Here is a 17,748-nt window from a genome sequence, read left to right as displayed (position 1 = left end):
GGTGGAAACTTTCCATGAGAATTAAAAAGAATTGAGTGATATTTGCACTACCAACTGGAACAGCTGCACATGTCTGATACTCTTCATACCATTTATTCCATTTTTATTTTGCACATTACTCATTTTTGCACTTCAGGTTAGATGCTTAACTATTCCATCATCTCAATACTTTATGTAATAATAACAATGTTATCTAATAAAAGCTAGCTATTTTCTTTTTGTTATTTTGCTTTTGGCTACCTTCTGCTTGTTTTAACTGGAATATAAAAATACAAAAATGTATTTACTCCAGGAATTTAATTAAAAGTTACATGAAAGCAAGTAGTCCTTTGGCTCAGGCAGTGCAGTGTTGGCAGCAGTGTGGGCTGCACAAGGGATGGGAGAATACACTGTGCATGCAGAGGGGTTATCATTCTACCCAATTCCTATTTAACGAGATGCTAAATGATGTGTACATGTGATGGAAGAGAGCACACAGCCCAATGCAGTGCGTGGTTACAATGCAATTAAATGGGCATACTTTTAAGTAAAACATGCCATAAAACCTAGATTGCTTTTTGTGTATTTTCCCCAAAATAGGCTTGACAATAACAAAAAAAAACTATATTTATATTGAAATTGTGCCATTGGAAATGTTCAGACCCTTAGCAAGCTGCATTTAAGTGTCCTTCATGATGTAATTGTCGTTGGAACACGATGCTGGAGCTCGCCTTCAGCTCTTTGGAGAGACCCGTCACAGCGGTGCTGTGATGCGCCGAATCGGGGGCGCAGCTTCGGTGTCCTTCCACTGTCACTTCTTCTCCCGCTATAAGCAAACAGAGCAGGCTGCAGCCGTCAAGCTGGACGTCTGCGTGCTCCGAGTGCACAGCACAACACCAATTAGCCCAATATACAGAACACAACGTATACAATCCGCTCACTTGTTAAGAACGTGAGGCAAAACCATTCATTACTCATCGCTGTTGTGTCAGGAATAGAACGTACGTCGGAGCGCGGGGGTGGAGGGGTGTGTGAAAAGGGAAGGGGAAAAAAACGTTCCAGAGAAACGCGTGAGACTCCTCTACAGAGAAGTCATTACCAGCTCTCCCGCTCCTCCACGTGAAGTCTAACTATCTACCCGGTGTAATTTATTCATATCCCCCCCCTTTTTTCACATCGCACATCCGCCGCCGGCTTGAATGACACACCTGGAGAATGAGCCACAAAAGGTTACAAACTGATTATTCAATCATTTACTATGAGACAACGAGCCATATGCTCTGCATCTGCCTGCATGACAAGAATGGAAATGCAAGTTGTATAAATATTGAGGAGCCGAAAATGCACCAAGGTGTGATATATGGAGGTGTGATGGGAAGAATATGTGCGTGTGTGTGTGTGTGCCTGTATTACTTGCCTGGAACTACGTTTGTGTGTTTGTGAGGAGCTGGTGTGGGATGGGGGTCGGGCTAAGGAGGGAGGCTGAGGTTAGGTAAGAGAGGTGGAGTTGGAGTGGTTCCGGTGTCCACACAGAAGACGGATCAGTGGGAGTAATGACCTCCTCCAGCTCAGTCCTGCCTAAAGCTCTCCACAGTCCGCTGAAAGAGGAGCAGCAATTTCTTAAAGCTAGCTCTCTCCATTTTCTCCTCAGATAGGATTTCTGGAAGCCCCCCCCTTGCTGCGACATAAAGTTGACGGGAGTTCATGTTTTCACCACTTTGTTAGTCCGTTTGTTTGGGAGGCATTAAAACAAGATTTGTTCTAAAGTGTGACACATGAATCATCCTCGGTCCACAAAGCAGCTGATTGTGTTTTGATGGCGATGATGGCGTCTTTGAGATATCTGTCATTATAACTGTACTTTTTGTTTTTTAAGCCAAAATCTTTTCATACTTGGAGTGTGGGTGGATGAGTAAAAGTTGGCTGCAGAGAGGCATTTGATATGAAATAGCAAATAAAGCAGTGTAACCCATTACTAAGGCTGCAGCTGTGCAAGCGGGGGGACTGTGTGATACACTGCATGCAGTCCTTGGTCTCCACAAGTGTCCTCTGGCCTCAGAGATACTCTCTTAGTATAGACTACAAACTTCAGGATAGAAATGCCGGAACAAAACAAGTTCGGTGTAAACAGTTTTTAAAAAATCATTTTAAAAAGTGATAAAGAAAACGTTGAGTAGTCTCATCCCCGTGTTAAAATAAAATACCAGCTGGCATCCAGCAATTCACCTTCCCCGCGATTCTAGGTTGTTGTTTTTTTTATAATTTTATGCCCTTTTTGGAACTGTAAACAAAGAAGCTGCGTTTACCTGGAGGGCTTAGGAGGAAGCTGTGATGGCAGGTGAACCAGCGATTCAAAACACAAGAATGGCAACGAGGTTTTCAATATAGCAGCTGTTCTCGCAGCCCAAAGTGCGTGTCGTAGTTAGCTGGATATGTTTTCCTGGCATCGGTTTACGACTTTGCATCCTTCTAGACCCCCGAGCAGGGCTTCTCGACTTTGTCCGGTCATGCATAATATTTTCTTTTCTTTCTCATAGGTGGTCCGATGGAGTCCGTACACAGACAAAAAAAAAAGCCCTCAGGTCCAAAGTTGTACATGTAAATGTTTGTTAAGGTTAAAAAAAAGAAAAGAAAAGAAAGTGCAGTGACTTACAGAGCACAGCAGAGCTCAAAAATGTCAGGCTATTAGAGTAAATCACAGGCTTCGCACAGGCAGTGATTGACAGGCGGGTGCCTAAAGGGCAATCTTTGGTTGGTTGCCAGGGGGTTTCAGTCTAGCCTCCTGACACTCTCTCTCCCGTGGGTAACCTAAATGAAAACACACATCCCTTTAGACTGGGCGCCGAGGTGTTGTTACTCTTGACATTCCTGCCCCCCCTCATAACTACACTATAGAGCATTTTGACTCGGAGGAAGCACTCAACGTTTTTTGACAAGGTGACCCGACGAGTCGCCGTTTTGGCGCTCCGTCTTCACTCCCGCCTATTAAGTGGAACTGGACCTAAAATCAACAGTGATACTAATCCCTGACATTTACGTGTGGTTTGACGTGTGGAAAAGGTTGGATGCTGGATCTCCATAACGTGCCAGATTCCATTTAGAAATGCATCAGTCAGCGCTGATGATTCATTATCGATACATTTAGTCGATAACAAAAAGAAAAAGTGACACATCGCTCGAGCTTAATAATATAAAAAAAAAGCTACAGTTTCTATGGATTCCCAGTGCTACGTTTGAAAACCCCTTGAATTTGGCTTTGGCTGCCGTCCCAGCTGTCGAAAATTCATCCGGCTTAGTTTTTCTCACTTTCTCTGGATGAGGGAGTGTGAAGTAAAGATCTTTGTGTTTCCTCGGCTTTCTTCTCGGGTAAAGCCAGTGGACTTAATCATGGCAGCGGGGCCTCTTCCCCTGCAGAGCATCAATGACTCGTTACCCATGATAACACGGCAGGACCCCGGCTGACTGAGGAGATGCCTGAATTAAAGTCCCGCTTCCATGGAAACAGGCTCAGCAGCTCACAGTGCTGCATCACCTCTGAACCCGTGTCTTTCTCTCGGGGCTGTGACAAGTGCTCTGAAGTGGAGATGGAGGGCATGGGAGAAGAAAAGAGGGCGGGACAATGACGGCGTATTCCTCCACAAAGAGATTTAAGTCAGTTTTATGAGCCTGCCACATGTTCTCGGCTATGAAAAGAGGCCACTGTTAATTCTCCAGGCGCCCTTAAAATGTTGATGAAAGAGCTTCATGGAGGTATTTAAAGAGAATGATCAGTGTTGAGGGAAAGTCCTCCATCCCCATCTTTACCTTTTCTCTACCGACGGAGAGTGAGCCCACATAACACAGAAACGAAGCCTTCCCTGCCAAATCACTCCCTCTCGCTGCCTTCCAAGAATAGTCTCAACAGTTACATTTTCCTTCTGCTCTTGATTAAGTATACATCAAATATTCATGGCGGTGGAAATGTGTAACAATGACTTTTAGGGAGCCTGGTGAGTGTCTAATGTATTCAGACCATACAAGACTTTCAGATGATTGAATCCTTGTGCTATTTCAGAAACCTCACTTGCAGTATTTCAGTCCTTTGAGGCCAAAGTTCCACTGGTAATGGTTGCAAGGAGAGCCAAAATAAATGCCGTCTGCTTATTTTCTTTGTGGCGCGGCGTGGACGTGCGTGCATGTGTGTGTGTGTGTGTGTGTGTGTATCCAACAACTCAGGGACTATCTGTACACCAGAAAATCAATGCATCAAGTGTGAATAACCTGTCAGAAATAAGGGCCGGGATAACTCAAGACTCAACTTCAAATATGAAAAAAAACTCCGAGATGTCTGATGGGAACCGTTTCATATCTTCTGTTATGTAAAAAGTTGCCGCATCATCACAGGAGCGATTCTGATTATTCAGCATAATGTTTAGCTTTTCAGGGCAACCGGCCGCCGCAGGAAGCCAACAAAGACTCCAAACCACTTAAATAGAATCACAGAGCGTCATTGCTGTGGTACACCAACCCGAGAACCTATCATGTAAATCATGTGAGAAGTGGGAAGACAGGGAATGACACCGGATAACATTAAATAGTGCAGATCCACTTTGTAATCCGAGATCCAAAACAATTGTGACCGACTGACTTTGAATTCTCCAGAATTCAAACATGGGCATCCGGAGGATGCGTGTGTGTGTGCGTGTGTGTGTGTGTGTGTGTGTGTGTGTGTGTGTGTGTGTGTGTGTGTGTTGGGGGGGTTAATTTGCCGACTCATTGTCTAAACCAGCTGCAGAAATGTGGCGTTATAGCTGATCTCAACAAAATATCTTCATTAAAACTGAAGAACAAACATTAACAACCTCTAAGTGTCAGAAAGCGTCGGCGCCTGCAACAGTTTAACTATTACGATGTTATCTCGGAGGACATTATTCTAACAGCGAATCAGCATTTTAGAAACTATTAACGATGACAACAGAATGTGTACGAACCTAAGCGACAGACTTTCCTTCTAAGACGATGATTCTAGTTTGAAAGGAGGAAGCAGTTCATCGGCAGTGAGTCTTTTCTGCCAGCTGGTCAGCCACAATTACATTTTTCTCTCTTGAGTTGGTGGCAGCATGTTATCATGTGTGGCTGCAGCATGCGGACGTGTTCATGCTCCTCGCTGGTACCCTGACATGTGAACATCTATGTGGGAACACGGGGTGTGTGTGTGTGTGTGTGTGTGTGTGTGTGTGTGTGTGTGTGTTGCTGGAAAGAATGGCTTTAGAGCCATGCCACACAGCACAATGTCCATCACATACAGTCCACACGATTTAACAAAAGTGCTGTAATAGTATGGGTTATGTGGCCTCTCCCTCGCAAGGCGAAGCCCTGTAAAGGAGGCACAGAGTGAACTGACAGCCCACTGGAGGCCTGACAACAACCTACTGGATCCAAACCCCGACAAACCTCAACAGCTCCTCTCCCTCCGCCTTCAACCTCTCTCATCCCCGCTATATTATTTTTTTGTCTCGGAGTGGGTGAAATATGACAGATCCTTCCTTCACAACGGCTGCTCCACATTTCTGCAGATTCATGTGTAACCACAGACTTAGCCCATCTGCTTTTTTTTTTTTTTTCCTCTGGCGGGCTTGTGTGAGAAAAGGCCTGACAAACAGATGAGAAAGCAGCATTCACTTTTGTCCTTTTTTTTCCCCCACTGAGGCAGCTGTGTTTAAATTCAAGAGGAAAAAAAAGAGCAAAAACAACTTGTGGAATGGAAATGTTGTCCTTTTTTTTTGTCGCCATGAGGTAAGTGCGAGTAATTAAAGAAGCGGAAAACTGCACAAAAACAATCACTGCTCTCAGTCAGAATACAGACATTGATCTGTTTAAGCTTTTTTTTTTCTTTTAGAAGAGATTGCTTCAAATGCAGAACATCATATTCTAAATGTTGACCTCATATTTAGAAATGCTTACTCTCATTCATTGAAGGGTTCATGAAAGCAACCCAAATGCAACCTTTACCTGGACTGAAATGAACTATTAATGTTGGCAAACCTCCCATTGAAACATCTAGGTTGCCACAGCAACGCCATAGCTCAGGAAGCATAGATGCGTCATGATTGGACCCCAGCTGAGTCTTTAATGGCGGCACTGAGCCAGGACTGACAGAGAGACCTTGGACAGGCAGCAGAATCGCCGGTACGACCGTTATAGCAACGCTATCTGACTGAAGCCCGGCTCCTATAAGGAGAGACCGTGGAGTGCCAGTCCCAAAACTTTTGTCCATTTAGCCTGTCAGCACTTTCAGCGGGGATAAACGCTGTGCAGTTCCACTCACTTAGCTCGGCTTTTCCAGGTCAATCACAAGCCTTTGCAGAGTTCAGTCCCAACACCCCCATCTAAAAAAAAATACACACCAAAGCCGCCCCCACCCATCAAACCACCCTTTCATCCTCTATTTATGTTCCTGCAATCTCAACTGAGCCTTTTCAAATGCAGCTGCAACAGCCCTCTACTGTAGGGCAGGGAAGGAAGTAGAGCAGGGAGGCGATATGCGCCGAGCTAAGGTAACACAGGGACATAACTGCTTTTTATTCTTTTTTTTCCCCCCTACAGCAGATAATTACAATTTTTTCTCCTCTGACCAAACTGCAGAGACTGGCTGATGTTCAGGAAAATAGCCAAACAGCTTAAATAGTCCAGGCAGCAGTGGGAGAAAAAAACATCCATATCTGAGCGCTAGACTGTGTCAGATTTATTCATATTTATTTTATTACCACTTCTGAAATGAGCAGAGGTCAAAACTGAGGCAAATTTAACTCCGTCAATGCAGTTTTCACCTTTTTTATAGAGACATAAAAGAACAGAAACTATGACTGGAATTACCAGAACATATAATACATGTTAATAGATACATATGCTAAATATCTAGGCATTTTAGCTACCCAATATGTACAAAAATATAATGGCAAATGATGAAATGATTTCAGCAGGAACTAAAAAAATGTCTGTGGAGCTCTCCACATAAACCTCTTTTCCTTTTTTTCTTGAGAACCTTTGGGGCGGCTCCGTCTGGAGAATCCCAGCTGCCTGCATTTCTATTGTGAACATGTATGAGTGCATATTAGAAATGACCTTACAATAATCCGAACAACTACAGTGCACTTACCTCAGCAGCTGGGATGCCTTCAGGTGGGCGACACTGGAGCAACACTTCCTGTTCCAGTGACACTTCCTTCCCAAGAGGCTCCTGGTCAAAGGTCTTCCTCAAGTCTACAACGGACAGACACAAGCACACCATCAATATTCACCTGTATCTCATCGACGGCTCGATGTGAGGGTTCTTCTGAGAGCTGTGTTTAATATTAAATGCTGAGTCAATCAATAATACAGTATTGATAGACTCACAATAAATCATCAAAGGGCAGGGCAACTCATCAATAATAATCGCCAATGTGCAAAAGAAGCCCACGACGGTGTGCGGTTAAATGCGAGAGACAGTGACTGAGATGTATGCTTTCTTTCTGCCGCTCTCCTTTGGCACACAGTTTAGTTTCCTGAAGTAGATGGAGGGATGATAAGGAGGAGGGGGGGGGGGGGGTCTCACCCTCCAATGAAAAACCAATATTTTTGTGGTGTGAGAGCCCTGATGGAGTAGTGCAGGGCAGGGATAGTGGAGCTGACAGGGCAGGATTACTGAAGGTGTCATGCTACACTGGAACCCAAAGCCCATTAGACATATATCATAACCTGCTGCAGTGACAGGAGCAGTGTGCATCATACACACAGCAGGGGGGGAGGGGGGGGGGGGGGGGGGGGGGGCGAGAGAGGACTTATTGGGGAGTTACAGTGTTATTTGGGAACTTTGGAGTTACTGAAGGATCAAATCTATAATCAAACCTCCAGACTCCACTGATCCCGTTTCCTCAGCCTTTTGTAAAACACACCTTCACTTTTCTCACTGGCACATTTAATCTTTTTCTGTACAACAATCATACATCTCAACAATAGATAATATATCTGATGATATATCTGGGCTATCATGACAAGCTGAGAGGTTATAGTGAACCATAAATTCTAGCTCAGGCCTTAAAGACAGCAGACTAAAATAAAAGGCTGCAACAGTAAGCTACCTGTTGGGCGTCTGTGTTTACTTTACTTTTAATCTCTAAATGTTTGATACCAACAAGTTTCTTCACTTTCTTCGTCTTCCTACACCCAACTATATCCATGGAAACACTATTATTCAATCTGTAAAGCATAAGGCAAGTCTTCCATACAGAATGCTATTAATACAGAAATGGATTGCTATTGACGGGGCGTGCTGACAAAAAAAGCACGTTTGTTTGGGTTTCAAGGTTTAGATGTGAGTAGGCTATAAAGTGAAAGCACCTTCACATGTGCAGTTGATAGATTGTTTGGCAGAAGTTGAAGGAGACGTCACGTAATAACTCAATCATTTTGAGTACAATGTAAATGTAATAGTCTACAGTACCCACATGTGTTCTACAGGGTCCAGGGAGATCGGTATGAATGAATATAGTGAGTAATAAACCTGACCACGATCGAGGTTAAATTAACAGATTTACATCACATGCTTTCTTTTTGTTCAATAGCTTTTACACGAGGAGACATTATACTCAAATAGAGACATTTTCCCTGTTCAGCAAACTGCTCCACTTCCCCTGCAGGAGGAACTAGATCATGTTCTTATTACGGAATACATGGTCGGGACTACACCTGGAGGCCCCTTAGAATACCTATAGTCATTTGTAAGGTTCATTTATTATTTGGGGGAGAAAAATGAACCTTAAAATAACAAATTCAACGGCGCGTCCCAATTCGACATGTGAGCACGCGTGTCTTCGGGGGGAATAATAACCCTAACTCCACAAATTTCAATGCATTATAAGAAGCTGAACGTGGGAGTGTTGAATCGGAAGCAATTTCTGTAAAAGTCTGGTATGAAATTAGAAGAGGAAATGACTTGAGGGGCATAACGTTATGGAATTTTGATTCTGTTTGTTTTTTGCTCAGACGGAAAGGACGTAGTAAACGTGTTAACTCAAAGGTGCACTGCCTTTGTAGGGAGAGTCATTTTAACGTTGCTCTGATGTCAGAGCTACAATGTAGAGACGGATCCTAGTTCAGAATGCCTTCAAAAGATAAAAGACGATGTAGTCACAGCATGACGGGTGAGGAGGAGCAGCAGGCAACCGTTCTACACTGGAACACACTTAATGCTCCCCTGTGCTATATATGCACTGCAGCCAAATCCAATAAATTATATACGATTTTCTACATAGAGCTACAGGAGAGCATGCAAGTGTTCACCAGGGTGCTGGCCTGGCTGCTCAGCATGTCATTTGGTGGTTAAGAATGACCCATAATGCCTAGCGGCCATGCTGCTGTATGACACGTAGGAGGTTCTGGTTCGTTTCAAACAGGAAAGGATAGCTCCACCCAAAAACGCCACGCTCTTCCAGTCGTGTTCCCGACCACCAAGTGGATGTATTATTGTACAGACTACAAGATCACATAATAGCCTGTATTACATTATTAGTATTAACGGCACAGACCAGTGTTTGTGAGTTAATGTGAAATATCCACACTTTTATTACTCGTGCTCCTTGTAGCGGCTCAACGACGGCTTGTTAAACTGAAATTAAACACCCGGCGCTCGTATCGTTATTGCCAATCGTGCTTTGCAAACATGCGACATAACTCTTAATGGAACACAATGAATAAGTAGCATGCGAGTGATTATTTTGCCTCTGCATATTTTTTTTTTATTGGTTGCAGGTTTTAAATTATGCTTCCCCCCCTCCGGAGTCCCTCTCCTCTCCTCGTATAAGCCCTCGAACGGCACTGTGGGACGCTGGAGGGTGTGGGACCAGCTGAGTCGACATTCCTGTGGGAGTCGCACCATTCCCTTCCAGCCTCACACGTGACAACCATTACCTTAAGTGCACGCTGTATGTTTGGCTACTTGTCACGCTGAATTACACCGCCCTCACACTTCAGGAACTGGCGTGCTTAGTAAATCATTAGGTAGTCGGTTTAAAGCTGTTAAAACTAGGAGTCACCGCGAAGACTAACCAAGTTTAAAAGTTTGAAATCATTAGTCAAGTCGTAAGAAAGTTAAGCTTTTACTTATTATGCTGAACTCAATTATAAGGCCACAAACAAATGAGTAAAAAAAGAAAAAAACATTTCCAGCTCTCTCAGTAAACTTTACCCTTCAACAATCTTTTGGAAGGCCTTTCAATTGATTTGACTCATTTATTTAATTTGGTTCTGTGCACATGCTTTTTACTGCCTCTCCTTGGCAAGCAATCACTGCTCCCCAAGTATGGAGGCCAATCAAAACGCTTTGGTGGAGGTCACAAGAAGAGAAGGCAATCACGGGGAATTTACACAATTCTTCCTCCAACGAGCACACGATCCCCGACAAGACTTTAGCCAGACCGGCCTCTTTTTCTTTTTTTGTGTTTTCTTTTTTTGCGAGTTTGAAAGCCAGTTCTTTAACACAACAGCCTCTTAACTCACCAGCCCTGGCTCTGACTCACCGTCTGATTAAACTGTATATGTTTGGATGATGGGAGAGGAGAGGAAAACAAGCCCAGTTTCCATTAGCCTAACAGGATAGAACCAGGCTCCGACAAGGAGCCTGCCTGAAGAGAGAGCACAGCGGAGGAGCTAATCCATTCAGCAGAAGCTAATGGGAGGGGATGAGGGGTCCATTGTGATTTGAGGGATAGGTTAGTGCTGGAAGGCTGCTCATCATGGGTGATTAAAGGAGGTGGAGCAGCGGGAGTGGGCTCGGCGGGGGAGACTGAGAGGCATGATTCTGATTCACCCGGCTACTATAACAGCAGCCGGCAGTAATGAGAAGAAGCTACTGGTGTTGAGAAAGAGGGCACACACTGAATTCAAAGAGAAAATGTATAAGAGAGAGTTAGAGAGGCAAGCGATAGAAAGATGCAGAGAAGGAAAATTAAAATTGGGAGAGATGAAAATTGAGAGGGACAATAACTGCATCTGAATGGAGTGGATCAGGTGGAAACTATGGATATGGACTGTGCTATTCTGCCGAAGCGTATAGTGGAAATGAAATCAGTGGCAGCCAATATCCCTATTAAACCCCATCCAGCATCGATTACAATGCGTTAGATGCAGACTACAACACACTGCAAGAGGGCGTTGCATTTTTTCCCCTCCGTCTGTTCTGCCACATGTCAGTCACGGCGCCTTGAAACGACTCAGACGGGAGTTGAAGGTGCGAAGCGTGATCGAGCCGACGCTACAAAAGAAGTCCCTTCAGGTGGAGTTTTTGACAACAACACGGAAGCACTCGTGTTACGTAATGGGTGTTGTGTTGCCTTGATGTCGCAACTAAAAAAAAAAACTATCTCTTATAACTCTGCTTGCCACGCCGTGTCCTCTGGGGGTTTCATTACTTCCCAGATTTTGATTGGCAGACGCTGTTGGAAAACAGTTTTTCTTTTTTCTTTTTTTTGAAATGAGCACCAAACTTTAGAGGAAACAGAACGTTGTCTTTACTCAGGAACTATTTGTGTTATGCATTTCAGTAGGAGGACGAACACACAGGCAGAGAATAAATGAGGACCACCTACAGGAACGAGGAAGAAAGAGGGAACATTGGCATAAACATGTGTCATAGGCTCTCCACTGTGTATATGCTGCCGCCGCTCTCCCCCGTCCTCGGCACCGGTTTACACTGTATGTACACACGGAAACTGATTCAGATCATGTCGGCTTTTTAACCATTCCAGTTCAAAGGGACACTTCAGTCCCGCGTCCTTTTTTTGCGCCGCTTCCATCTCCAGAATCTTGAAATCTGTCTCGGTACACAAGTCGTCTGTGTTATGCGTTTACTTGGCAGCAGAGAGGTTTTTTGTTTGGAGCTGAATACAAAGATGAGATAGACGGATAGAGACTGAGTAATGGGATGTAGAGGAGGACGGAGGAAGGGGGAGGACACTCACAGGCGATGCGGACATGGGCTTTGCGGCTCTTGGTGGTCCCTGCAGAGCTCCAGGCCACACACTGGCACCAGAAGTCCTCCGGCCCAAACAGCTCCTCCACCTGCTGCCGGGTGATCTCGATGCTGGCTTCCCTCACCACCAGGCCTGCGAGGACAGATGGAAAGGAGACGGAGGGAAGGTATGAGTGCATATCAACAGAGAACAAAATGAGGAATTAAAACATACAAATATGAATCGGTAGATATCATGTATACTTTCTTCACACAATCCACTGACATGTCGGATCCTCTGGGCGAGATCGATTCTAGCATCCGCGACAGATCCCGGCAAATTAGTGCAATTGAAATCAGTCACATCACATGCTTTGACACTGGGCATTTCCCCGTGTGTGCCAGCCTGCCTAGCGAGCGACTCCAGGAGCCAGCAGAGCACTGAGCTGTTTGGGCCCTGGCCCCGTTGGGAAGGATTCTCGGGCGTCATGGCTACCACAATCCTGTTTGCTAACTCCTCGGATTACTGCTCATCTGGGTGCCAGGACCCAAACAAACAAATCATCCCCAAAACAAATGGCTCTGCACACAGCTGCCCCTCTAGAGCAGACTGTGTGTACATTGAGGATGCATAGGAATCCAGTGCGTGCATATATTTAGAGATTACACAGTGCAAGGGCATTTCACCGAAGCTTCATCATCATTTTATGATTGAATGGGATATTTGGGAGGACAACGGTGGCGTCTTGAGGTCTTTGTACGAAAAAGAAATGTGCGATAGTATTTCAAACATTGTGAGACAACTGACACTTTGATATACCTTGGTTATTTGAACCCATCATGAGCAGGAGTGAAAAAAAACAACTATTTATTCTATATGTCTGAATAGTGCTGCAACAACGGAGTTTTCGGACGGACGCTGAGCTCATGCTGCGGCTATCCAAAGCCACCTCATCCCCAAAGTGCTACTCTATTAGGGTTTTAAATGTGGGGCTTGTGCAGCCCACTGGAAAAAAAAAAAAAAAAAAACTTACGTTGATGTCATTTTCCTGGAACTGTCATGCTCACGTACCTGGTCAGCAGTTAATGTGAAATTGCACCGTGGCATTCAAATTGTGTTGCTACAGAAGAGCTTTTTGTGAAGTGCCTTGGAAACATTCACACACATCCACAGAGTTATGTTTTTTTTGTCTACCATATTTCAGATCATGTCATCAGCATTACAAACGGCTATTTGTCAGAAAGGCAGCCCCCCCCCCCCCCCCCCCCCACACACACACACACTCTTTAGCAACCCAGCGTTGCTGATGACTTCAGCTCTGTAGCTGTGTTTTATTGTCAGCTGACATAATGACAGAAACTGGGAGTCTCCTGTTGCAGTTGTAGTACATCCAATACAAAGTTTAATGACGTGTGCACTGAGCACTCATGCGTGTATTCAGCCTGCCTATAGTTCAGAGCTTGAATTGCTGGTTTTAACCAAAAGACTGCTAGTGTCTGGAGGCTTTGTGTCATTGTCTGGAGACTACATCTGTTTACATGCTGGGATAGGATGTACACATCTTATTATTGTTACAGATATCATACTCATTACTCTTCATCATCCTCAACACTTTGTCCTTAGGGCACGCCCTAGCCTGTTAATTCCAAAACAATGGTGAGGCTGGTGTCTCTTGAGGAGTCAAATTAAAAGGGCTGCACAGAGTGCATGCCAATTGGAACAGGGGACAGTTACAGAATTAATGATGTCAAAAGGCCAAAAGTGCTAGACTGGAGCTTGTCCAAGCATAGGTGTAATGTTTTAGTCTGTTAGGAGGAGGCTATCTGACTCTATGGACCATAATTTAGTAAATCGACGTCATGCTGTGTTGAAGAAGACTTGGAACTAGAGATTGAGACCATAAACTCATGTTTACAATGTTTACAGAGCTGTGAGAAGTAGGGTCATTCCCTCATAGACTTCCATGCCATCTGGCTCCTTTGCTACCAGAGGAGTCTCCCCCTGATGGCCAGCAGAGGGAATGCAAGGTTAAGGCACTTCTGCATGGCTTCACTTTTCAGAATCGGAGGTTTATTTATTTGTTTATTTCGGGCATGTCAGTTAAATCATCATCACACATCTTTGTTCACATAGTAAAATACACATGGCCGAAAGGGAAAGGTTACCGTCTGGCTGGAGCAAATTTTTTGCAAATAATAAAATATGTTTGATTGAAGTGTGTTGTAGCAAGCATTTCCACTAATTAACCAACTAACTAGTAGGATAGAATACAACGTCATAAATGTTTTTATTAGCTGGAGCTGTGGTTTTTAATGCTGACTAAATAACCATATCTCTATAACGGCCCCATGGCAAGCAAATTCACCCTGTTTTTAACCTGCTTACCTAAGAGATACCGCTGTGTTGTTGATGTGACATCATTATCATGTGCTGCTTTGTGCCACAGATCAGTGACTCATCGTGTCCCGATGTTCATTCAATCACTAACCCAATCTCTGCCTGGAATCTAATTCATTATAGTGATTCACTAGGCTACCTGCTGATCTAGACATGAAATGGACCTGTTTGAGTCACGCTGGGAACCTTTGACGGCATCGGAAAATTGAAATTGGAAAAATCTGCGGAGGTTAAATCGTGTCAACGCAGTCACACTGTCACAATCGCTTTATTTCTTTTATTCCCTAAACATTTTAGGAAAGAGACCGTATCACAAATCCTACAAATGATCATCTGCTGTTTATATTGTAGCATTATATCACATACACTGTTGCCCATAAAGTTGGACTATTTTGTTTTCAGACACAATCCTCTGTTTATTCCTATTTAAATGCATCAGTAATCACTTTTAACCAGGTGCAATTTTTACATTATGTGTCACAGTAACCCAGGTGAAAATGTATTCATGCATAACATTTGTTTAGTGCTATAAAAGACAATTTGCAAATTATTCCAGCTTCATGTTGATATTACTGAGGAACAGAAATCTTCGATATGGCAATTTCAGTCAAAATGAAACTGACAATGTCATTAGATTTTTCTTACGCGTCTGTTAATAACCTTTTATTCTCCTCTTCTGAAAGATCACAATTTATACAAAGGTTCAGCATCTGTTCTACATTTCTAGCAGGTTTACGCTGCGTCTGAATCTCTGGCTGAATGTGAAATGCGAAGACACTGGATGGTTAAAACAATGAACATGCCATTTTACTTCAGGTTCATTGCATTCACACAGCCTCCTTGTCCTGGCACACACACACACACACACACACACACACAGCAGGCAGAGTGACATCCCACACACCAGCTTAGCCCTCATGTAAAATTTACACCGTGGCGCTGACAGGCAGTAGAGCAGCTGCAGCTTGTTGTGTGTGCTTCTGCACGTATGTGTCCTCACGCATGTGCGAGTCCAAGGGCGTGTGTCTGCTGCTGTCTGCACCGTACGCCAGCGTGTCTGAGAAGATGCGTATTGTGTTTGTTTTTTGATTTTTCCTTGAGAATGTCAAGGTTTGTGATGGTAGAACATCACAAATGGAGTAGGAGAGGGGAAATCAATAAGTGGAAACAATAAGAAGATATGAACTCTCCGAGGGTGTAAAAACACGCCGGGATCAGGTAATTTCTTTTTCAGCTCCAGACCGTTTCTGCAGAAAGGTTCTAAAGAGGTGAATTATCCGTCTGATGTTAGAGTGAGCCCTCTGCACCGCCAGATAGCCTCGAGGGGCGTCGACGACGGGGCTATAAGTCGAAGAGTAATTCATGACTTCATTAAAGCGGGATTAAGCTCGTCCCCGACGCGCCACACTCCAAAACGCATCGGAAGCGTCACCCCGGCAGAAGAGCGGAGGCCGCTCTGAACGCACCCTGCTGACCTCATCTGGTGACTTCATGTGTTTGCTCAGCCTGCGGCAACGATAACAACACAAACAGGCCACTCAATTGGCGATCAAGAGGTAGCGCTGTAGCACGGGCTCGTGTCAGGGCCGGCGTTGTGGGGCTACTTCACACATGTCAATGTGGCCATTAGTGGTAGAAATGATTCTACAATAGGAACCATTAATAGGCTGAAGTAGGGGCCGTTCATTGGAGATGATTTATTATTAATGTGGTCATTAAACGGAGCCGGTCTCGCTGCTTAGTGGTAGCACTGGCTAACATTATTGATCCGACCAGTCAGGCAGAAAAAGGAGGCATTGGTCATCGAAGGGGCGGTGAAGGAGGAGGGAGGAGGGAGGAGGGAGGGGAGGTGGGGGAGTCTGATTATCTGGCCGGATGAAGAGTACTTGTTTGATCTTCTACCTCATATCTCAGAGAGTGATAAGCTGCCTCCAGTGTATATTACACTCCTGCAGAAGCGCCTGCTTATAATTAATATGCTGCTCATTCGCTCAAATCAATTCTCCTTTTGCTCACAACCGACTCTAACCTGCCCTCGGCACTGAGAGGCGAACGCTACAGTGGTCAGGTGACAGCAGGATGAGTCTCTGAAGCTGAATCATCACTGAGGCTATTTGTTATTTAAAAACGATTCCATTACATGTGACCAGGGTCCTTTTTTTTACATGCGTCCTCATTATTTCACACAAAAGTGGTTTAATCGGCGAATGGAGCACATTGCTGATTACACTGCAATTACTGATGCCGCACGAATTGCACTTTCAGCAGGAAGTATTTTTTTTGTGTGATTCAAACATCTTAGGAATAATTGATAGTTGCATTATATGGGGGCCTGTAAAAAGTGTTCACCCCGTTTTTTTTATAGTTTTCATATTTTTACTGCGGTTCAACTTTTAATCGACACAGATTCAATGTCAAAGTGAAATCTAAATTATCTAAATGAAAAACAAATATAATATATGTTTCAATGGGTCAAGTCATGATTTATAATATGTCTTATTCAATTGATGCTTTGCACATCTGAACACTTCAGGAATCCTTCGTGTCTTAATGGTTTAGGTTAAATTGACTTGGATTTTCAGACAATAGATTATGATAACTTCCAGGGAGGAGTTTACTTTTTATTAGCACTACATTTCACCTTTGATGAGAAAAAAATATATATTTAAGAGCACTTATTTGGGGGAATCAAAATCGACAAATACATTCATTGTTGTTTAGCCTTTCAAGACCACTAGTCTGTTTCAAAGTGCTTAACGGATTAAATACACGCAAATTGTTTTTCCTGCATATGTATATGAAGTGGACATAAAGCTGTAATGGATGCAGCCTGTAGCTTAAATGAACACCAGTATTTACGATTTCCCTCTCGGTCTCCTGCACTCTCTTAATCTCATTATCTCCCATTTCGTTTTATTTTCATGAGAGCATAAGTTCTCGCCAACATGAAAGTGAGACATAGGGATGGGACGAGAGAAAAACAGAAACACGGAGGGGCGGGAAGAAGAGGGAGAGATCCAATTTCTTCAGGCTAAACCATCAGTGGTATTGACCCGGCTGGCCAGTTTCTATGGGTGCTCCTTTTCTGTCAATCTGGGGAAATCAGAGAGCAGTGGAGAGGCCACACACATCCACCGGGTGGATCGTAGCCTGTGTGTGTGTGTGTGTGTGTGTGTGTGTGTGTGTGTGTGTGTGTGCACAAAGGGCATAAATGAATGAATATCTGTGCAGCAAACAGCCTGTGGATACAGTAGTGTGGAGGGATGTGATGTGTGTGGGTTGTTTTCCATGTTGATGCTTTTAGCACAAAACCTCCCGACACAAAAGGCTAAAATCCACTGATACCTTCACCCTCTTCTTTGTCATAATCACAAGCATGAAACACAGCTTCAGATCTGTGTAT

The 17,748-nt window shown here is 44.0% G+C and overlaps 1 protein-coding gene across 2 annotated transcripts in view; it reads right to left on the bottom strand.

The window, feature by feature from the left end:
• unc5cb (unc-5 netrin receptor Cb) overlaps window positions 1–17,748 on the bottom strand; it is a 102,557-nt gene that overhangs the window by 27,661 nt on the left and 57,148 nt on the right. For both annotated transcript variants that reach the window (XM_084035591.1, XM_084035592.1), the window contains exons 3-4: window positions 11,958–12,101; window positions 7,118–7,221 (exon numbers count right to left, since the gene is read on the bottom strand). In XM_084035591.1, the coding sequence (XP_083891717.1) occupies window positions 7,118–7,221; window positions 11,958–12,101 (248 nt within the window). The remainder of the gene's footprint in view (window positions 1–7,117; window positions 7,222–11,957; window positions 12,102–17,748) is intronic.

Source organism: Eutrigla gurnardus (genome assembly GCF_963514095.1).
Source record: "Eutrigla gurnardus genome assembly, chromosome: 19".
In the NCBI taxonomy this organism is placed as follows: Eukaryota; Metazoa; Chordata; class Actinopteri; order Perciformes; family Triglidae; genus Eutrigla; species Eutrigla gurnardus.
Note: the sequence above shows the minus strand (reverse complement) of the source record. Positions and strands in the feature narration are given on the sequence as shown.